This window comes from Loxodonta africana, chromosome 12 (assembly GCF_030014295.1).
Source record: "Loxodonta africana isolate mLoxAfr1 chromosome 12, mLoxAfr1.hap2, whole genome shotgun sequence".
Taxonomy (NCBI): domain Eukaryota; kingdom Metazoa; phylum Chordata; class Mammalia; order Proboscidea; family Elephantidae; genus Loxodonta; species Loxodonta africana.
The window spans coordinates 78,198,986-78,222,403 of record NC_087353.1 but is presented as its reverse complement, the minus strand read 5'-3'; the positions used below and the strand labels follow the sequence as shown (position 1 = coordinate 78,222,403).

The window sequence follows — 23,418 nt, the reverse complement described above, 5'->3', positions numbered from 1 at the left end:
ACGCCTCGCGCCCCATGGGCCGCCGCGGGGGCCCGGACTCCCCGCGCCGCCGCCGCCGCCTCTCGCCCCCTCGGCCCCCGCGCGCCGCTCGCGCCCTCCGCGCGCCCCGGACCAGCAGCCGCGGCGCGGCCCGCACAGCCGGAACCGCCGCCCGCCCCGGAACTACTCCCCTCGCCCGCCCCTCACCCGGAAGCGAAGCCGAAGCGCTGGCGAAGCCGGCACTCCGGGACAGTGGAGGCCCTTCTTAGTCCTCCGGCTCTGCCGCCGGCTTCGGCGCTGCCTTCCGCTGCCCGCGGCCCTACTCTCCCGAACTCCACAGGCCCGCTCCGCTCCCTCGCAACCCTCCCTCGGTTGTCCGCTTGGCTACGCGGGCCCTGGTCGCCACCTGCCCGGCTCAGGCCCCTGCCCTGCTCCGGTTCTCTTCCAGCCAGCTGCTTCGCCTCTCGGCTTTCTTGCTGATAATATTGATACTGTTGTTGTAGGTTACCGTTGAGGCACAAAATACCCCCAATCTTTAACCTTTCAAAAGGGAGACAGGGATGGCAGGGAGACGACAGTGCTCCCGCTGGAGGCCGGCCCAGACTCCCGCCGAATGACTGGGTAGGGGCGAGTCCACACAGCCCTGTCACCTTGTATTATCATTGCCTGTTGCGTGTCTGTCAGCTACGGGAACTGCCCCATTTAGGAAATAGCTATGGAGCACCTGCTGTGCGTCAGGCAGGCACTGCTGTAAGTGCCGAAGGTACTGAAGTGACAAGAGATTGACAAGCTTCCAGCTCTCCTGAAACTTACCTTCTGATCGGGAAGAGACAGAAACACGTAAAAAAGTGGATATTTTAAAATAAAGATAATGCCGGGTGTTGGGGATCCATGAATGAAATGGGGGTTGGTGTGATGGGGGGAGAGGAGGTGTGGTACTTAGGATGGTCAGGGAAGGTTACATTTGCACTGAGGTCATAAAAGATCTGCACAGTGAAGGTATCTGGGCAAGACTTCCGGACAGAGGGAACAGCATGTGCAAAGAGCATGAGGGGACTGGGCAGGGACGAGATTGGCAGGTTCAAGGCATAAAATAGCTGGTGTGGCTGGAGAGTGGTATTAAGAGACGTTGGAGAGGTAGGCGGAGGCCAGATGTAGGGATCTGGGGGCCATGATAGAGTTTGGGTTTTGTTGAAGTGCAACCGGAAGGTTTTGGTGGGTTTTCAGCAGGAGAGTGACATGATCTTTTTTAATCTGTAAAGAATGCTAGTGTGAAGAATAATTGGTAGGGGGCAGGGACGAGACTGAAAGCAGGGACACCAGTTAAGAGTCCAGAAGAAAAAATAGTGGCTTTGGCTGGGGTGAGAGTAGTGAAGATGGTGAGATACGGAGAGCTTTGGATGTTTGGGAGGTAGAGTGAAGGACTTGCTGATAGATGAGGAAGAATGTGAAAGCAAGACAGGACTCAGGAATAACTCCTAAGTTTTGGGCCTGAGCAACCAGGGTGTTTGGTGCTACTATTCACCAAGTTGGGGTAGGGGTGGGAGACTTAGGTTGAATGGATAAATAGAAACAAATTAAGATATTTGCATAACTTACTAGTAATACAGACGATCTATCCATCTATAATTTTGCTGTCTAGTGGAAGTTTCCTTTTCTTCCATGGCTCATGGGCCAAATCACCATTAAACCCAGCTCTTTCCCTGAGGGTCCTCCAGGTTATAAAAAAAATTTTTTTTTTTTTTATACCAACCAGGAAATGAGAAGCTTGTTTCCTCCCTTTTAAATGCCACCTAGGTCAAATCTAGAAAGAACTAAAAGAGTGACATCTGTCTCTATTTTTGGAATACCTATATATCCATAAAACTCAGCAGGTTTCAAATTCCACCAAAGCCAACAGCTTTGCAGAAAATGCGCAAAGAGCTGAGTGTACCACACAGACTGAGTAAAGAGGGATTCGACTGCAGGTCTATAGACATTCCTGTCCAAACATCGGTCTCTTGGGATGAATTTTTTTTTTTTTATTGTTATAATAGAATTTGTTTTTCCTCTGCCACAGAAGTTGGCAGGAGAGAATTCAAATATTCTGGGGACCCAGATAGAATGTTTATTGCATTACTGCAGGAGATGTTCACTTTCTAAAGTACTGGAGAAATTTGGTAGTGTTGTAGTCTCAGCTTCTTAATCTGATTTTTCTATTTCCCGGTAATAAAAGAAGCTCTAACTATGCAGGACTAAATTCCTCCTTGTCCCAAATAATATCCACTGATGGGTCACTACTAGCTAGTTGATGAGAATCCTAAAGTGAAATGTTGGAACAATTTGCCCGTTTTTTTAAACTCTGAGTGGAATGATGATGACTTGATTTTTGGGTTTAATACAAATATAAATTCTTCCCTCCACCCCAGGGGGCATTTCCTAGCCCTTCCCACCTCTGTCCCTCCACAATAGGTTCTGGATCTAAGATCGTTGTTAGTTGTTATCAAGGCAATTCCAGCTTGTGATGACCCCATGTGTTACGGAGTGGAACTGGTCCATAGGGTTTTCTTGGCTGTAATCTTAACAGAGGCAGATTGCCTGGTCTTTACTTTCATGCTACTGCTTAGGTTAGTAGTCAAGCACCAACTGTGTGTGCCACCCAGGGACCTTGAATCTAAGATTAAAGCACAAAAATAACCAGTATTGAGTTTAAAAAAATTAAAAAATATATTTTAGTCAAAGTAATGGCTTCACATCACTGCAGACAATGGTCACATCCCTTCTTACAACTGAGAAGTGGAGGATGGAGGGTGTGGTGAGCAAGGACCAGATACTCTGTAGGCAGATGTCCTGCTAATCTCTGTTTTTAGCCACCCATCTCATTCTTGCCCTCCAACATACCAGAGTTCCAAGTCTCTCTCCACGATTTTACAGGGCAAATCAGTTCCCTTCTCTACATCTCAGTCTAGATTTTATTAGAGGCAAACCCTCGGGATTAGGGAGAGGCAGTGTGGTGGAATAAAAAGAATACAGTACTGTATTCTAGTCCCAGCCCTGCTACTGGGTTAAGACATGACCTTGAGAAAGTCACGTCACCTCTCTGGACCTCTTTCCCCACCTGACCTAACAGACTCCCAGACCAAGCACTCTGCCTCGGTGATAGAAGCATCCCATCCTCTCATCCACCCCTAAGCAAAGCAGCTGGGACTTTTCTATTCACAGAAAGGATAAACCATGAAGCTTCTTTTGGCAGAAAGTCCTTAGGGACCCAGAAGAACACAGAAGGCCCCCAGGAGGGAGCTATGCTGGCAGCCTAAAGTCATAAATAGTCATTCTGCAGCTGTTGAAGGGCCATGAGCATGACATGCTTTATCATGATGGTTGTCCTTGGCGCAGAAGAGGCTGGATCCAGATGGGACCTCAGGGAAAGCCATGGAAGGGACTGTATGATCACTCCTTTAGGGAGTATCTTCAGCCTGTCAGGATAAAGAACACTGCCTCTCTGGTGGTCAGCTTTAGCCGAACAGGCCAAAAGTGTGGTATGTGTATATACATGTATGGACCTGTGAGTTCTGGATTTAAAGAAGACAAAAGAGGTAAGTCCAGAGGTTAATAGCTTGTGCCCAGTGCTCAAATCTCAGTTTGTCTCACAGGTTGGGTTCCCTTGGAGCAGACTGAGTTGAGAGATGAGCATGTAGGAAGTTTATTAGGGGGTGCTCTCAGGATCAACTCCTGTGGGGGAAGAGAAGGAAGCAGGATTGGGCAGAGAGAGGTCTGGTTGAGGTGCAGTCATAGGAAGCTTTGGCAGACCCTGCAGGGAGCTCTGAAGCTGGGACAGCCCTTCAGAATTGCTCTGAGCTGGGGCAAAGGGGCCAGGCGTTTATATCCCTGCATGGACCTGCCATTGAATGCTGGCTGGCCTAGGAATGGGGCGTAACCTTGGATGAGAAGCTCTATTGAGCCAAGGGCAATTCCCAGAAGGCTGATGGCTGAGAGATGTCAACCTATAACCTCCCCAGTAGTTCTGAAGGGGGACCTAGACAGCACAGCATTTGCTACATACAGTCTGCCTAGGGTGCTGCGCAGATCCATTCGCTTCGTGTAAATTCTGAGAGCAGCACCTTCAGGACCCTGGTGGGAATCTTTTCCTGGGGAAGATATGTAAGAGGAGGGTTAGTGGGACAAACTAAACTCCCGTCACCCCCGTCTTGAGGCATAACTGACACACTCATCATTGTTCTCCTCTCCTATCCCCAGTCATTGGATGCTGGCTGCCTTGGGAAGATGTGATCTTGGACAAGGGGCTGTCTTCAGCCAGCAGCAGCCGGGGGGGTGGGGGTGGGGGTGGGGGTGGGATGGGAGGGTATCAGTCCTGAAGGGGGATCTGAACAGTATAGCATCTACAGCAGTTTCTCTCTTGCAATTCCACTGATCAATGTGATCTTGGCATCCGTTCTAAGGAGATGCTTCAGCCTGGGATGGAGGGAAGGTGGGTGGGCCCTCTATATGCCAAGCTATGGTAGGCTCCCTTCACAGAACCTCCAATGCCAATGTGCTTTATCCCCACACATTCTCACCATTCCCCTTCTTATATATATACAGTGCGTCCTTTTCCTCCATATATGTGTGTATACATACATACGTGTATACATACATATGTGTACACACAAGTATACACCACATCTATCTCGTGTGTATATACATATATATGTATAAAAAAATTTTTTTTTATATATGTATACATGTGTGTATATATATATGTATACACACACATATGAGATAGAAGTGGCGATCTTCTTCTGTAAAGATTTACAGGCTTAGAAACCCTCTGGGGTGGTTCTTCTCTGTCCTGTAGGGTTGCTATGAGTTAGAATCGACTCAAAGGCAACCTTTGTGTGTGTGTGTGTATATATAATTGTAGTGAAAGTATACACAACATTTGTCAATTCAACAATTTCTACATGTATAATCCAGTGACTCTGATTACATTCTTCATGTTGTGTAACCATTCTTGCTGTCCTTTTCCAAATTATTCTACCACTGTTAGCATAACCTCACTGCCTCCTAAGCAGTAGCATCTCTGCCCCTCCCCCCCCACTAGTAAGTTTGGCTTCTATATATTTGCCTATTTCATGTAAGTGAGATTATACAGTATTTGTCTTTTTGTGACTGACTTATTTCTCTCAGCATAATTTTTTTTTTGAATTAAAATATTTTACTGTGTTTTTGGTCAACGTTCACACAGCAAATCAGGTTCCCATTTAACAATTTCTGCACAATTGGCTCAGTGACATTGCTCACATTTTTCACAGAGTGTCAACTTTCATTACTTCCGTTCTGGTTTGTTCCATTTCCATAAAGCACAATGTTTTCAAAGTTCATCCATGTTGTGGCATGCATCAGGACTTCATTTCTCTACATGGCTGAGCCATATTCCATTGTATGCATATACCACATTTTGCTTATCCGTTCCTCTGTTGATGGCATTTCCATTGTCTCTACATTTTGGCTATTGTGAAAAGTGCTGCCATGAAGGATGCATTTTATGATAGAACTGATTTGGCATCTGGGTAAATATGCCATCCAGGCTGCTTGGAGGAAGAAACAGGCGACTGTCCCATGAAACCTCCAGCAGGAGACTCTGCGGTTGAGAGTAGCAGGGCTGGAGCTGACTCCATTCCTTTCCCTTTGTATCAGGCTCTGCGACATAAAATTTATCCAACGAGAAATTTGGCCTGGTTTGTTCCCTAGGTAGAGGTACAGAAGAGCAGAACAAACTGGGACCCATCCAGGTTGACCACAGTAACCAGTGCACAGTGCCTGACACCTACTACGTGCTTGCTTGGTAACCATTTGTTGAAGGAATGAATGCCCTTGTTTCATCAGCGTGGTGAGAGCATCGGGACCTACCTCATTGTGTTGTTTTCTGTAATTTATTTTTTATAATTTATATTTTCTGCAAATTGTCCATTTCATCTCTTTTTTATATGTAAGCTCTAAGAGGATAGAGTGTCTTGGGAACTGTTGTATCCCCAACACCAGCACAAACCACAGAGCAGGCTTCCAGTAAGTATTTGTTGTATGAATGAATGGGTGTGGGAGGAAGGGTTAATTTGGAAGAAAGGAGGAAGAATTGAGTCCTCTCCCAACGTGACTCAGTGTTTCAGGCCACCCTTGGCCTTTCCTCACTTGGCATACCCACGAGAACAGTGCAGTCACAACGCAGCTGGAGCTGTAACAGTATTTTAAAACACCATGATTAGGAGCACAGCAGGGTATTCTATGGTCTTCTATCATCCTCCTGTGTAAGGCATCTCACGTCTTTGAGAAACTCTCCTATCTGCTTCCTCTGCCCTCCCTTCTTCAGTGGTTCACCAAGAATGGGATGAAGAAGTCAACAATTACTCTAAAGCAGAGAAGATAGAGGGGTAGGGAAACTAGAGCCCTGGAAATGGAACAACCAGAACACGATTAAAGAGAAATGTTGACACACACAAAAAATGTAACTAATGTCACTGAACAATTTGTATACAAATTGTCAAATGGGAACCTAATTAACTGTGTAAACTTTCACCGAAAACACAATAGAATATTAAAAAAGAAAAAACGAATGAAGAACCCACTGTGGGCCAGGCACTCTATTAGTCCCTGCAGAAGTTCTGTACACCCTTCAGACACTACTTTGCAGCTCAGTGTCCTGCGGTGTTTCCTGAGGCCTTGTGATCGCGCTGCCGCACAGCTTCTGGACAACGTCGCAACAGCGCCCCCTGGCGTCTTGCCCGAGGGGGAGGCGCAAGAAATCTCAGTGTCGGTGGTTTCCTTGTCGCCCGCTGTCTGCCTGCAGTGTGCACACGCTTCTAGGGTTCGAAACTGTTGGGAGTTGGACCGACTCCAGCCTCGGCTCCGGCTCCGGGGAGGTCCTCCTGAGGCACCTGCCTTCTCGGGGCCATGGAGAAGGCCAGCCGCAAAAGCAAGAAGGGTAACTGGGGAGTAGGGAGGGAGGAGGAGATGCCCTGGGAACCAAGGGTTCCTCACTTTCCCTCCTCTGTGGAATGGGCTGGGAGATAACCTCTGGCCATCATTATTTATTGAGGTGTCGTTTACACACAGTAAGATCGCTCCTGCCTCTGTTTTCGGTGTATACCTCTGAGCTGTGACGAATATAGTGTACCGATGTTTAACCACAACCACAATCAAGATATTGAACAGTTCTGCCACCCCCAGAATTACCTTGCGCTGCCTCTGTGCAGCCTATCCCTTTACCCGCCCAGCCCCTGACACCCCCGTCTGTTTTCCTTCCCATGGAGAATGCCATGAACATGGGATGAGTCTGGCTTTTGAGTCTGGCTTCTTTCTCTTAGCCCTGTTGTCTTTTGGGCCCACTTTTTATAGCAGACTCACATTGTAAAGACATCTAATTTGCAAGCCGAGGTTGGAACCTAGGCTTCGCCTATGATACAGCTTTACCGTATACATGGGAACAGAGACTCCAGAGATGACTTGCCCCAAGTTGCTCTTATAATCCTGGAAAATCTCTGAAGACAGTATCTTCGTAGTACTTACGTTGTTTTATTTTACAGACAAGAGAATTTTTGAAGACAAGGGAACAGATTGTAGATCAGGGTTTCCGATTTACATTTTTTGGGTAGGCTTAAAGTGGGAGGGGGCACCTCAGCATAGTTCCATTCTTCAACTGGTGACCTCCTAGAAACAAGGAATGGAGTGTCAGGAGAGTCACCATTCAGCAGCGTAGCAGTGGCACCAGTGCAAAAGCCCTTTAACTGTCTCCTTTAAATCTTAATACAACCCTCTGAGGTAGACCCTAATATCATCTCCATTTTACAGATGAGAAGACTGAGGAACAGAGAGGTTTAGGAACTGCCCCAGGGGTCTAGTTCAGCACCCCAGTGCACTACTGCCGTGCAGCCTTCTAGGTGAAGGACTGAAACAAGTTCTCCTCTTTCTATTAGAAGGACAAGTCAGCCTCAAGGTCAAGGCGTCTGTACACACCTTGAGCAAAACGCAGAAGACCAAACTCACCGTGGGCAGCCTGGGATTAGGCCTGATCATCATCCAGCATGGTCCCTACCTCCAAATCATCCACCTCATCAAGAAGGGAGCTGCAGCCCAGGACGGGAAACTCCAGCCAGGTGATGGTGGTTTCCCCCGCCTCCCTTCCCTCCTATCGCCTTTGGGAGACTTGGCCTTTACACATCAGTGTAACCATGAGGATGACATTGGTTGAGAGCTTTCTATGGGCCAGCCAGTTGCTATCACTTATAAATCTCCCACTGCCGTGTGTATTCATTCATTTAATTCTCATAATAACCCTCTTGGTAAACCCATTGCCATCGAGTTGATTCTGACTCATAGTGACCCTACAGGACAGAGTAGAACTGCCCCATAGAGTTTCCAAGGAGCACCTGGTGGATTTGAACTGCCGACCTTTTGGTTAGCCGCTGTAGCACTTAACCACTAGGCCACCAGGGTTTCCACCCTCTTGGTAGGAACTATTAGTGTTATCTGTCTTTTATAGGTGAGGAGCCCTGGTGGTGCAGTGGTTAAGAGCTCAGCAGCTATCCAAAAGGTCTGCAGTTTGAATCCATCAGCCGCTCCTCTTCTACTCTGTCCTATAGGGTTGCGGAGTCAGAATTGACTTGACAACAGTGGATTTTTTATGGGTGAAAGGAGCCCTGGTGGTACTGTGGGTAAGCGCTCAGTTGCTAACTGAAAGGTTGGTAGTTCAAACCCACCAGCCACTCTGTGGTAGAGATGTGGCAGTCTGCTTCTATAAAGAATACAGCCTTGAAAACCCTATGGGGCAGTTCTACTCTATCCTACAGGGTCGCTATGAGTTGGAATTGACTTGATGGCAGCGGGTTTATAGGTGAGGAAACTGAGGCTCACTAAATCAAGTTCCTTGCCAGGGTTACCCCCATCTAGTAAGTGGGATACAGACACAGGCAGTGTCGCTTCAGAGCTTATGACTCTCTGTGGATAAGGATTTCTTCTTTTGTCAAAAACAAAAAAACAACAACAACAAGAAAAAAACAACCAAACCCAGTGCCATCGAGTCGATTCCAACTCATAGCGACCCTGCAGGACAGAGTAGAACTGCCCCATAGAGTTTCCAAGGAGTGCCTGGCAGATTCGAACTGCCAACACTTTGGTTAGCAGCCATAGCACTTAACCACGACGCCACCAGGGTTTCCTCTTCTTTTGCAGGCAGAGTTAATCATTGCAAACTTTTAGGTGCATCATCTCATTGCATCCTCCTGACAACCCGTGAGGTCGATTCTGCATTAAACCACCTTCCAGATAAGGAATCAGATATTTAGAAACTTTCCCAAGGTCACACTGAAGCAGGGACTTGAATCCTCTTGGTCAGACTCCACAGCACAAGTGCTTTGCCAATACTGCCCTGCTTCTCTTATCTTTAGGAGCCCTGGTGGTACGGTGGTTAAGAGCTCCATCAGCTGCTCCACAGGAGAAATACGAGGCAGTTTGCTTCCGTAGAGATGTGCAGCCTTGGAAACCCTATGGGGCAGTTCTACTCTGTCCTTTAGGGTCGCTATGAGTTGGAATTTACTCGATGGCAATGGGTTTTAATGGATTCTCTTATCTTTGGGTGAAGGAATTTTCTACATAATTCAAGATGTGTTTTCCCTGTGCCTACCCTGGGCCTGATGCTGATGGGATGGTGAAGTGGTGAGCAGTGTTAACTGGGCTGTATTCTGGCTGGGGCATTGCCACTTTCTAGTTCTGTGACCTTAGACAAAGTCACATAACCTTCTAGGCCTCAGCGGCCTTGTCTCTAAATCAGGATAATATACCTTTGTCAAGGAGTCCTGGTGATGCCATGGTTAAGCTCTTGGCTGCTAACTGAAAGGTTGGTAATTCGAACCTACCCAGCCCTGGCGATCTGGATCTGCTTCCATAAAAATTACAGCCTGAAAAACCCTGTGGGCCAGTTCTACTTTGTCACATGTCTCTATGAGTTGGAATCAACTGGACAGCACCAAACAACAACAACAACAACAACAATATGCCTTAGTCAGAGGTTGCTAGATAGTTTTTATGGATGTGCTTTGAAAACTAAAGTGCCGCCAAAATGTTGGCAATCATTTCTCTTAGGCTGCTTTTACATAGGAATTCTCTAGAGCTGTCTTTTTTTTTTTTTTTTAAATAAAAAATTATTGTCATACAGAAGCCCCAATGGTTTAAACTACTGGTTTGCAGCCCAGATGACATGTTAGAATGACCTGGGGAGCTTTTAAAACTAAGACGCATGGTCCCCTCTCTCCAGAGGTTCTGATTCAACTAGTCTGATGTGGGGCCTAAGGCAGTTTAGGTTTTAAAAGCTTCTCCGAAAAACCAAAACCAAACCTGTTGCTGTGAAGTTGATTCCAACTCCTAGCAACCCTATACGACAGAGTAGAACTGCTCCATAGGGTTTCCAAGAAGTGGCTGGGGGATTTGAACTGCTGACCATTTGGTTAGCAGCCAGACTCTTAACCACTGCGCCACCAGGGCTCCTGAAAGCTGCTCAGGTGATTCTAATTGGCAGCCAGGGTTAGAAGGAGTGGAGTAAAGAAGAAGGTAGATACATGATGCTTTTACAAAAGTTGCGCTTATCTTGAAGCATTTTCCCACATATCACTCCTTGGTGCTGGGAACAAACCACCAGAAGGAGAGAGTTCTGGACTTTTCCAGAGCAAAAGAACTTCGGGACAGGCCCCATGCTTGTTTTCCTTGGCTTCTCCGGGGTCAGGTGACAGATGCTGGTTAATAACCAAGGTGTACACTTGCTAAGAGTAGGATAGGAGTACATGTTTATGCTCATGAAATAGAATCTCATGTGGAGACTACAGTTACTGGGCTCCGTGAGGTCAGGGCAGTGTTGAATTCATCTTTTAAATCCAAGACTTACTTCTAGAACAGACACATCTATTACGTCTGTGCTTAATAAATGAATAATAGGCTCGCACTTGTCCCAAGCATTGTGCAAGGTGATTCCACATATATTATCTAGTTTAAGCTTTGGAACACTTCTCTGAGGTAGAGAGGTGAAGTAACTTTTCCAGTGAAGTACAGCTAAGTCATTGGTCAGTGCTGGGATTTGAACCCAAGTCTGTCTAAGAAGTCCAGGCCCTTCTAGCCATTCGCCTAATGACTGGAAATGAAATTTCATTACAGGAGAAGTCTAGAGCCCAAATCTCTTCATGACAAGTCAGCCACATTGTTTTCACCACTTACATTTCAAAGTCTCTGTAATTCCATCCTTTTTTCCAGTGATTCTGAGATTTGGGGAGGTGATATTCTTGGAGACTTTTTTTTTTTTTTTTTTTAAACTACATTGCCTTCCAGCCCCAGGCACTTATTTCTCAGTCATGTGTTTTCAATTTCTATTGGTATTTCATAATAGGGTCTCTAGAAGTTGATCTCAATTTCCTAATTTTAGTTGAGTGTTAGTTTATTCTAGCTAAACTTTGAATTCCTTTTGGCTATTGTGGCTTTAGGTACTGATACTGATCAGCACACAGTCTGACACCCAAAGGCTTAAGAAATGAATATAGCTCGGAAGATAAAAGTCGCTTACTGACCACCACCCTTACCAGGTCATAGTCATTCAATATGCGTTTATGTGAATGCCGGCTGTGCTTGGGCACCATGCTAGGCCCCCAGGGGGTATAGTGGTGACCCAAACAAATGTGCTCCCTAACCACATGGATCTAATGGAACTTCCAGGCTAGTTAGGAGAGATGGCGAAAAAGCCATACGATCTATTTTTCAGTAGTGGCTTGGCTGCTGCAAATTTAATATAGGTAATCGAGACAAAGCTTATATAATGTGATTCTTACAGCCCATTACAACAGAAAAAAAATGTGTAATGAGGTTGGTGTTCATAAACACTAAACTGGTGTTTCTTTATGAAGGGCAATGTTAATATTTGCTGCCAGGGTAATCACATTCATACAATGACACATTTGCTTTGCAGCCAGAACGGTCAGGGAATTAGGCTGTTTATTTTCTGCCCTCTTGATAAAAGTCACCCTTTTACAATATAATTAAGCAGACCGCGAAGCCATTGCTTTGGGCTATAAACACTCCTTTTAACGTTAGGCACTGTGTAAGCTCATCCAGGGAGCTCTTTGCCATTGTAATTAACCTCTGTAGGACAAGCTCTGCTTTGTACCTCAGTCTGTAGGTGGCTGGGAGAAGGTTCATTTGATTCTGAATTAGTTTCAGATACTTCACTTGGTCGGTTTTACTCCTTAGCTGCTTTTTAAGACCAAAGTAGCAGCTATTTTCTACCCTTCTAATATTCATTTCCTTGAATCCTGGGACTTTTTGTTTCTGGTAGGATCCAGTACTATGGACATTTGTCCTTGCATTCCTTGGAGACTTCCTTTGGGATCAGTATAAATCCTGATTTAAGCACAGTGGGGTGTAGTATCAAATAGAAGGTAGTACTTCATCTCAATTCTTGTCTCCTCAAAAAAAACTACTACTTTTAGTTTTTTTTTCTGAGGTTAGGCTTCAGCTATCTTGGAACAAGGGGTGATTGAAGGGTCCCTAGCTTCCCACGCCCAGAGACAAACACATCCTTTGGGAATTCATTGGAGTTATTTCATCTCATGTCAGCTATCAAATCCCCATTGCCATATGGTGGGACACTAGTTCTAGTAAGATCTGAAGACTTCGATTTCACCCAGTGCAAGCCTATCCTTTCCAGACAATTCATTTGTATTATTCCTTCCTCTCTTGTTGAATGCCCGTGTGGCAATTAGTATTCTTCATTGTAAGCAAGATTAAACAATTCTGTAAGGCTCTGAATTTAGGATACCAAGTCTGACAGACTTGCCAGAAAGACTGGAGAACCAGGCTTGGAAAATGGGGCGAGAACAAAGGCCATGTATAACTAACCCTGGAAACCAGATGTTCCTTGCAGCATCTCCTGTTCCAGGTTCAGTGACTCAGGTGGGCGTGTCCCATGGCTGGACATAGTTTACATGTCCAGGACCTAGCTGTTGGGGGCAGGGAGCCGAGGGAGGCCAGTACAAGTGAATAATTGGTCTTTTTAGCTTCCAATTTGAGGGTAGAAGGGCTTGTTGCCAAGGAGATAGCCTCTTCCCATCTGCTAGGGGCTCAAAAGCTCCGTGGTTGACCATTATGCCTCCCTCCCTGTCCAGCAGTGCCCTAAAATTGGGTACCTAGCTGTCGAATCCCTTTGAACTGGTATACTTTCTGAATATACATCTTAAAATTTAATTAAAACATGCTTATTGGTCAGTATTTCATACAGAACTATTTGCTTAATAATATGGCACAAGGGCAGAACATTATAATGAAAGATTTGATGTTTAATATGGTCTACTTACTGTGGAGGGCGCTGGAAATTGCCAGGCAAGTATAACAGAAAGTAGGTCATTTATTCATCACTTAGTGTAAGTGGTTTTTTTCTGTGCTAATAGTAGCCATTCATTTTATTTGAAATAAATACATTTTTAGAATCCTAAAGAATGGTTCCGATTATAAATGGCTTTTAGCCTGTGTCACATCAAGGACTTCAAAAGTGTCACAAAAACATGATATAATATCTACCATTACACGACTATCGAGAAACTTCCTGCATGTATTCTTTATTATGCAAAGGACATTCATGCCACCGAGATGAACACTTTTATTAAATAAGGCTGAAGCCTGGTTTTGGTTCAAAATGAGCAAACAATATGAACCATAAAACCAAGCACCTCACTTTTAGCCAGAAATCAATATGACCCCTTTAAACCATTATCTTCATTCTGATAATTTTCTTTCTTTCAGGTGATGTTCTGATTAGTGTTGGCCATGCCAATGTGTTAGGATACACTCTTCGAGAATTTTTAAAGCTTTTGCAACATATCACCATAGGATCAGTGCTACAAATCAAGGTTTACCGAGATTTTATTGATATACCCCAAGAATGGCAAGAAATACATGACTTAATCCCTGAGACCAAATTCCCAGTAACACGGTAAGTAGCTATGCCATTCTTTGTTCCACTACAGAACCCCAGGGTCTGTGAAGCACAGCGTCCAGGATTAATGTGAGAGGTGAGGTAACTGCAGGACCGTGGTTGAAGGGAGTGGTGACACCTCCAGAATAATTCGTTGTTGTTAGGTCCCATTGAGTTGGGTCTGACTCATAGTGACCCCATGTACAACAGAATGAAATGCTGCCTGGTCCTACATCATCCTCACAAATTGTTGCTATGTTTAAGCCTGTTGTTGTAGCCAATGTGTCAGTCCATGCCTTTGAGAGTCTTCCTCTTTATTGCTCACCCTCTACTTTGCCTAGCATGATGTCCTTCTCCAGGGACTAGTCCCTCCTGATAACATGTCTAAAAAGGACTTGAGACAAAGTCTTGCCATGCTCGCTTCCAAGGAGCACTCTGGCCGTACTTCTTCTTAGACGGATGTGTTTGGTATTCTGGCAGTCCATGGTATATTCAATATTCTTCGTTGACACCATAATTCAAAGGCATCAGTTCTTCTTTGGTCTTCCTTATTCATTATCCAGCTTTTGCATGCATATGGGGTGATTGAAAATACCATGGCTTGGGTCAGGTGCATCTCAGTCCTCAAAGTGAGATTTTTGCTTTTTAACACCCTGAAGAGGTCTTTTGCAGCAGTTTTGCCTAGAATAATTTAGTGGGTTTTAAAATCCTTTTGGAAGGGATGATCTTACAGGACACAATATGAGGCAGAATGGTGAAGGCAAGAGCTTGGAACTTGGAATTAGAAAAAACCACAAGCCATCCAGTGGGAACTCAGCCTACCAACCCACCTGCAACTATGTCCCTTTTTCCAGAGACCGCCCTTAAACACGTGCTGTGAATCCCTTTTCTTCCTTTCTCTCCTGTATCGTCAACTTCTCTCTGGATCCTTTCCAATAACATTTAAACGTTTTTAAGCCTCTGCCATCTTAGTGAAACCTACCTCAACCACATCTCCTGTCTCTGCCCCCTCCAGTCACTGCCCTGTCCCTTGCCAACCCCCAAACTTGTTGAAAGAGTTGTATGAAACATCCCATTTCCTGAAGACTCCATTTCCCAGGCACTCCCCAACATGCTCCAGTCTAGGCCCTGCCTTCACCACTCGCCTGAAAGGCCTCTTCCCAAGGTCATCCACGATCTTCATACTGCTGATTCCAATGGACATTTATCAGGCTTTGTCTTCTGAGTAGCATTAGACGATTATTTGTCACCCCCACCCCCGCCACTTTCAAACTCATCTTGAAATAGTATCCTCCCCAGGCTTGTGTGATACCACACTCACCTGATTTTCCTATCTTGGTCACTTCCTGTTGGTCTCCTTTTTCCCAGCTTTGGAGTTCCTCAAGGTTTAGTCCTTGGCGCTCTTAGTCTCCGAGGCAATCTCATTGATGCTGTGGTTTCTGTTACTGTCCGTACACTAATCCCTCTCAAATTGTATATCTCCAAACTTGTGTATTTAAACACCAATTTGATATCTTCCTCATAAACTCCTCAAACTCATTATGTCCAAAGTCAAAAGCCAGTTTATCCGTGTTTTTCTGGTGGCTCCTATCTTACTGAGTGTTATCCTTGGTGAATGAGCCAGAAATATAGGAGTTGTGTTTGAATTCTCCATCTCCCTTGTCCCTCTGGCCCTACCCAACAATTGGTAAGACTTGTCATTTCGCCTTCTAAATCTCTCTCAAATCTGTCCACTTCTCCTCTTGGCCACTACCTTCACCCCAGTCAAAGTCACCTTTTGGTCTGCCTCTACTATTATTTGTTCTCTACCCAGAATGATCCTTCTGCAGTACAAATCTGGTCGTGACATGTTCCTGCTTAAAATTTTATAACACATTTTGTTCAGAGGATAAATGTCAAATCCTTACGTTGGCCTATAAGGCTTTCTCCATGGATTGGCCGACCTCTGGGTACCACTCCAGGCTCATCTCATGCTGCTTCTCCTCCTCAACCCCACCATGTTCTAGCCGACTTTGACTTGCAGCTCTTCTGCCATGTCGTCTTAGCCTTGGGGCCTTTATACGTGGTCTTCTCTGTCTGGAACATACTCTGGACACTGCTCTTCGTGTCCCAAGTGCATCACTACTCATCTTCAAAGGCTCACAGGGCAAACTTTATCCAAGAGGCTCTCCTAAAGGGAGTGTTAAAATACTGTCAAGTGCACTTGTCATGTGTTCTCAGAGTAGCCTGTGGATCTCCCTCACAGCGTTTATCCCAATTTTAATTAAATAACCTGTGTAGTCAATTGTTTACTATGTTTCCCTGATGGAATGTAAACTCCATGAAGGCAGAGGTTGAGTCTGTCTTGTTCTGCTGAACTCACCACAGGACTTTCATGTGATAGAGGGCTCATGTGTTGAAGGAGTGTGTAAAACTGAAGTCCAGCTTTGAATCTCAGGCAGATCACTTAGATAATCTCTGAGAACTGTTTCTTAATCCAAAGCACAGGAGTAATAGGGACTCTTCTTGAGGACCGGATAGAAGAGGAGGTGTTCTTAGAATCCCATATAACACGAGATCCTTTTGTTCTAGTGACAAATTCGATGCTCTGATGCAAGAGTGGTCCTGAATGGCTGTCAGCATTCCAGAGCACTCGCTGCTGCAGCCATGAACTTTTACTTATTCGAGTGGGCTAGGGACTTAATCGGAAACCCTGGTGGTGTAATGGTAAAGTATGACGGCTGCTAACCAGATGGTCGGCAGTTCAAATCCACCAGGTGTCCCTTGGAAACTCTATGGAGCAGTTCTACTCTGTCCTGTAGGGTCACTATGAGTCGGAATTGACTTGATGGCGGCAGGTTTAGTTTTTTGGGGGGGGTTCAGGGACTTAATTAAGAACCGAAAATGGCCCATATGACATAGACTCTACTTTGGAGTTTTGAACTTGTCACCCAGGGGACTAATATAGCCCACAGACCTGCTTTGCTTGTCTCCCACAATGTTTTAAAGTCAGAAGAATGGTTGCCCCTAGAGAGAAAGGCAGGCACATAAAGGGGCTTCTCCAGGGGCCAGTAATACTCTATTTCTTGACCCAGGTGGGTGCTATCAAGGTGTGTGTTTAGAATTTTTTTTTTAAATAATTTTTTCATTAAACTGTATTTTTTTGCACTCTTCTATACATTTCAAGGAGCCCTGGTGGCTCCGTGGTTAAGCATTTGGCTGCTAACCAAAAGGTCAGCAGTTTGAATCCACCAGCCACTCCTTGGAAACCCTATGGGGGTGGTTCTACTCTGTCCTATAGGGTCGCTATGGGTCAGAATCAACTCGATGGCAATGGGTTTTTGGTTTTATACGTTTCAAAATATGAAAAGTGAAAAATCTATGAATTGATTGCCAAATTCACAATTCTAAGATTTCACGGAAAGAATTCAGATCTCTGGTTTCTCCTGGAGAGTCAGAAGATGGGCCTGCATTCTCATGTGGCGACACTGGGCTGGAGTTGGTGGCAGCTGTCCCCTTGAGATCAGACACACGCTCACTCATGTTGCAGGCCTACCCCCTAGAACCTCAAACACCGAACTGCCTCTTAACAGCTTGGCATGGTAGCACTTCACATTACAGGAAGGGCTGGGGAACATTTTTTCCCCTAGCAATTCACCAATCCAGATTTTGATTAAAATCAATAATTGTTGTTGTTGTCTTCCACTGAGTTGATTCTGACTCATATCGACCCTATAGGACAGAGTAGAATTGCCCCATAGGGTTTCCTCGGCTCTAATCTTTATGGGAGCAGATGGCTAGATCTTCTCTTGCAGAGTTCCTGGTGAGTTCAAACCCCCAACCTTCCGGTTAGCTGCCAAGCACTTTAGCCATTGCACCACCAAGGCTAAACATCAGTAACAGTGAACACTTCCTCAGAGTGTTTACTATGTGCTGGTGCCTTGGAAAACACTGTATCATTTAATTCTCATACCAACTCTTTCGAAAAGATAAGAAAACTGAGGCCCAGAGAGATGTGTGTGAACTTACCAGTGGCCTCAGGGCTACGTGGCACAGCTGTCTCTAGGGCAACTCTGTTCAGTAAGTACTTTTTGCAGTGGTGGAAGTGGTCTGGATGTGCATTGTCCCATATGGTAACCACTAGCCTAACGTGGCTATTAAATAACCAAACTTGTTGCCAGTGAGTCAATTCCGACTCATAGCGATCCTATAGGACAGAGTAGAGCTGCCCTATAGGGTTTCCAAGGAGAGGCTGGTGGATTTGAACTGCTGACCTTTTGATTAGCAGACAACTGCTTTAACCATTGTGACACCAGGGCTCCATGAGGCTAGTAAGCACTTGCAATGTGGTGACTGCAATTGAGGAACTGAATTTTTAATTTTATGCAATTTTAATTAGTTTACAGTTAAATAGCCACATGTGACTGGTGGCCCCTGTATTGGATAGTGAAACTCTGGAGTCTGAGCTCTTACCCATTTGCTTGTAGAACAATCACATTTTAAACCTTTCAACTACACAAACCAGAGGAGTTTTTCAGAATATTAAAATCTGGGGACGGAAGGCTAACCTTTCAAAAGCAGAGATAAACAGAACAGCACAAATTAAGTATGAGGCTAAAACCCACAAGATTAAGGAAAAATAACCAGGCACTTTGTAAATCCCTTAATTAAGCAAAGCAATTATATCTAGGGCATTTTAGAAACTTATAAGGAAGAGGGCAGATGGGAAAGGAAAAGGCTTCTTTCACAAGGTTGGTATTTTTTTTTTTTTTGAGGGCAAACGGCACCGTGCCCATTGGAAAGACTGTTCCACATAATGCTGTGGCCAAGTGGAGGGGAATAAAAACGTGTCCAGCTAGCTCTGACCTCTTGCAAGGAGACTGTACCTTTATTATCTAATGCCAGCTTAACAGGGGCCCTGGTCTCCAAGTGGTTAAGAGCTCGGCTGCTAATCAAAAGGTTGGCTGTTCAAATCCATCAGCCTCTCCTTGGAAACCCTATGAGGCAGTTCTACTCTGTCCTATAGGGTCACTATGAGTCGAAATTGACTCAATGGCAACGGGTCTGGTTTTCTGGTTTGGCCAAAATAGAGCCCGACTCTATTATCTGTCCTTTGCAGCTACCTAATACAGAGTAAAAGAGTCCTGTGGGTGCAGTGGTTAAGCATTTTGGCTGCTAACTGAAGGTTGGTGGTTTGAACCCACCCACCAGCTCCACTGGAGAAAAGACCTGGTGATCTGCTCCCGCATAAAGGTTACAGTCTAGAAAACCCTATGGGGCAGTTCTACTCTGTCACATGGGGTTGCTATAAGTCAAAAATCGACTCCATGGCACCTAACAACAACCCAGAGTTACAAAGGATGTCACTTCTAGTCACGTGCTGTTCAGGAGGGCCTGGATGTGTCTGAAGGCAATTTGTTTAGATCTTCTGAATCTCCTTGCAAGTCACTCAAAGATCAAACAAAATCACAATATTTAAAAGTAGTGGCTCTCAGTAAGAATGATACCAAGAAGAGAGACGCTTTAGGAAAAGCGGTTGGAATTCTTAGGAGCAAATAAAACAGGCAGATCTCCAAGGATTTTTGTGATAAGCCTAGGAAGTCTGACAGGTCAAAGTGGAAGAAATCTATTTCCTGTTCCTTTTAGCAGGACAGAAGGTACTGTGTTTGTTCATAATCACAAAGATCAAGTTGTGGATTGGCTGGGAAACCGCACCAGGATGGGGTGGAGTAGGTGACAGAGAGTATTTGTTCAGGACAGTAGTAGCAGGTACAGATACTCCAGGCATTCAAAAAGTACATTGGCCTGTAGCTGCTTGCAGGCAAGCATCACCCAAGTTTCAACAGTCATGAAAGCCAACAGCTAGGGCAAGCTACAAAACTTGACAAGATTTTGCTTGGCAACAGAGGTAGAAAGGTGAATGACAGGAGATCTGGGTAGGAGGGTGCTCTACAAATCTATACCTCTAAACTCGAAAGAAGGCAAAGCCTGATGTACGTGCTCAAGGCTTGCTCTGTTTCCTGACTCCTCTGGAGATCAGTAACCTTCTCTGATTGCTGACCCCAAGCGACCCACGAGAGTTCTAAGGAGGTGGCCATGCTGAACCTGTCATTCTAGGTGCCATGAAATTAACCCAGACTTGAGAGCCTGGGGATATCCCCGTCAGAGGAGCCCTGGTGGCACAATGGTTAAGCGCTTGGTTTGAATCCACCAGCTGTTCCTTGGGAGGATGTAGGAGTCTGCTTCTGTAAAGATTTCAGCCTAGGAAGTCCTATAGGGCAATTCTACTCTGTCCTATAGGGTTGCTCTGAGTTGGAATTGACTCGACAGCAATGGGTTTTTTTTTGTTTGTTTAATATCCCTGTCAGTATTCTGGCTTAAATCTGTGAAAAGCCTTTTAAAGTAGTGTGAAATAATTTAAGTCAGAATTTTACTTAAGTTTAGCAATAAAAAAAAGTTACTTTTAAGAAGAGAAAAACTTAAAAGGTTGTAGTAACACTAAACTGTATTCTCTTTTGTGAGCAAAAGCTGGCTGTAAGGCATCTCGTTAAATGTTTCTACAATAAGAATCTATTTCATTCACTCTTCTTTTCAGCACATCAAAGAAAACTGAGCAGGCAAAATACGACGCTTTCACAAGTAGCGACGACAACGAAGATGTAGTTTTAGACAAGAGACTTAAGTATCACAGATATCCACAGTCCACAGGGCATTACCCTGCAAGGAGACCAATGTCGATCTCCAGAGAATGGCACGGATATAAAAAGAAGAACCATACTATCAGTGTAGGAAAAGACATTAGCGCTGACGTGATGATTCACAGAGATCACAAGAAGGACGTGAGAGCCCCTTCTCCATACTGGACGATGGTGAAGCGAGACAATGAAAGATCTTCCTCTTCCTCAGCCTCCTCGACCTCAGATGCATTTTGGCTGGAAGACTGTGCCCGAGTTGAAGAGGGCAGGGGCCAACCTGGTTAGGAAATGGTTGGCAAATCTATAACTATAGGAGCATTCCTCTTTGAAGCACCCAGTTTCTGTGCATCACTGTGTACAGGTTGCTGTAATCACAGGAATACGTGCAGATTTATCAATTCTCTTCTATGACTACACTGTAAAGCCTTTAAAGACATCCTTGAACTCAAAACAGCAATATCATCCACACCATTAAGACCCTCTGTTCTGGGAAGAATGTCTCATCTTTTAGAAAATGTAGCAGAGGAACCCCAGTATCAGAAGGTTTGAACATAGTAGAGAGCCTCACTTTCTAAAGTAAGTACACTTTTCTTTAGATATTTACTTCTTTTTTGCAAGATTTGAGTGCCCTACTTAAAAGAAATGGTAGATTTTTTTTTCAGCTAGTTGTTCACATTAGACCTTTTTTTTTTTCCCTTCACTTTTAAACCCTACGTTTACTTTGAGTGTTAGAATGGTAGTTCATTACTTAAAAGAGACTGGATAGAAACAGATGAGGGAGGGATAGGAGATGAGAGAAAATTAAAACAGCTGCAGTGAAGAAAACTCAGACATAAAGTACTGGAAATACAGGATGTGATTGATAGAGAATTTAAAAAATTTTTTAGAAATGATTCTATTGCAAAAAGGGGATAAGGCCCAGACTATTTAACTGTCCTTACCACCCCCTCCGCCAAAAAAAAAAAATTAATGGGGGCCCTAAAAAAAAAAAATTTTTTTTTTTTAATGGCACAGTGGTTAAGTGCTCAGCTGCTAACTGAAAGGTCAGTGGTTCAAACCCACCAGCTGCTCCACAGGAGAAAGATGTGGCAGTCTGCTTCCGTAAAGATTACAGTGTTGGAAACCCTACGAGGCAGTTCTGTTCTGTCCTATAGGGTCCCTGTGAGTTGCAATCGACTTGATGGCAGTGAGTATTTTTGGTACCCAAAATTACAAATGTGCAACTGCTTTTATCTTAAAAAGCCATCAATAACAATCTGGAAATATTTATCCTTACAGTCACTTAGCTTTAATTTCAATAATTCCTGAAGCTTCTGTATTCAATCTAGTATATTATGTCTCTTTTACAGAATCTAAAAACAAAGACCTCAGCATATAATAAGTACTTGTTGATTATCTGATTAGGTAAAACACAAGAAAAGCATTTAAACAATGTTTTATTTAGGTCGGTTGGGAATAATTACCCACATTTATGCTTTAAGATATTTCACTTCACTTAAAAAAAAAAAAAAAAAAGATAAATGTTAGAGACTTTTGACTTTGATGTGCTTGCTGCTCTGGGTTGAGAAAGCATTCGGCTGTCTCGTGTATTACGCGCGTCAGTATTACAGCTCATCAACAAAAGGTGTGTGCCCCAAATTTCCACTTGCTGCCATTGACTTTTTGCCAGAAACAAACTTCAGTGCAGCCTTTAAATAAACAAAGACGACAAAAAGTTAACAGAAATAAGAAAATGTACTATCTAGTAAACTTATGTATTCTGTTATTCCAAGAGGCTGTGAACAGGACATTCTAAGGCAGCAATTCTACAATAGCCTCTTCTGAAAATTAACTACAGGAGATGGCTGGTGCTTCAGTTTGTGACAATGCAGAAGGAAAAGTTCAGCTTTGAGCCTTTGAACGTTCTATCATTATGTAACTAACTGAGCAAGTGCGGTGCTCTAGATAGGAGGGAAGCTGTTAAAAAGGGGGATAAGGTCACCCTTCAGCCAAAGATTACACAGGCCCATAAAACAAAACGAGACTAAAGGGGCACAACAGCCCAGGGACAAGAACTAGAAGGCAGGAGGGGACGGGGCAGCTGGTAATAGGGAACCCAAGGTCGAGAAAGGAGAGTGTTGACATGTTGTGGGGTTGTTAACCAATGTCATAAAACGACATGTGTACTGTTTAACGAGAAACTAGTTTGTTCTGTAAACCTTCATCTAAAGTACAATTAAAAAAAAAAAAGGGGGGATAAGAAAACCTCACTGACATTGTAAGGTGGGGCAGTCAGCCTTGGACCAAGCTGAATGTTTCTGTTTCTGCATTACAATGGCAAATAGTCTGGGCCAATTAAAACACACTGTTAACTTAAAAGTTAAAATTTATATCCTCATATTCGTTATGCCACTATTTTGAAGTTCAAAAGTTGGTTCTTTAGGCTAAGCGTAATCCCATGAAACAGCCCCTCATTATCTCAGGTCAGTTTTTTTTTTGATGGAGGAGAGACGGTGAAGATGGCTGGGCTGTGACTTAAATCATGGTACATGAGGACAGCCTTCTGAGAGTATGTAATGAGGAAGTTAGGGGCCAAGTGCAATCAAGTCAAGATTATGATCTTGAAATAGCTTTGTCTCTTTTTTATTCCCCACTGTGCCCTATACAAGGTAACCTGTTGGTGAGAAGATGGTTGAGGCCACTATAGTGGAAGAGGAGTTGGCATTTTTAACGTGGAAGGGACTGGGAAAAACCACTGCTTTTGGATTTATTTTGTAGTTGATGTACATGTCAGTACATGTAGTTCAT

At 44.3% G+C, this 23,418-nt stretch overlaps 2 protein-coding genes across 2 annotated transcripts in view; one reads left to right on the top strand and one right to left on the bottom strand.

The window, feature by feature from the left end:
* The first annotated feature begins 14 nt into the window (after positions 1-14).
* PDZD9 (PDZ domain containing 9) overlaps positions 15-23,418 on the top strand; it is a 25,273-nt gene continuing 1,869 nt past the window's right edge. The window contains exons 1-6 of the mRNA XM_064294800.1: positions 15-231; positions 5,710-5,803; positions 6,652-6,875; positions 7,824-8,108; positions 13,786-13,975; positions 20,532-21,207. Coding sequence (XP_064150870.1) covers positions 15-231; positions 5,710-5,803; positions 6,652-6,875; positions 7,824-8,108; positions 13,786-13,975; positions 20,532-20,916 — 1,395 coding nt within the window. The 3' untranslated portion in view covers positions 20,917-21,207. The remainder of the gene's footprint in view (positions 232-5,709; positions 5,804-6,651; positions 6,876-7,823; positions 8,109-13,785; positions 13,976-20,531; positions 21,208-23,418) is intronic.
* The window catches only part of LOC100668947 (cytochrome b-c1 complex subunit 2, mitochondrial), a 24,226-nt gene continuing 22,858 nt past the window's right edge, over positions 22,051-23,418 (bottom strand). Inside the window, exon 14 of the mRNA XM_003418810.4 lies at positions 22,051-22,319. Coding sequence (XP_003418858.1) covers positions 22,236-22,319 — 84 coding nt within the window. The 3' untranslated portion in view covers positions 22,051-22,235. The remainder of the gene's footprint in view (positions 22,320-23,418) is intronic.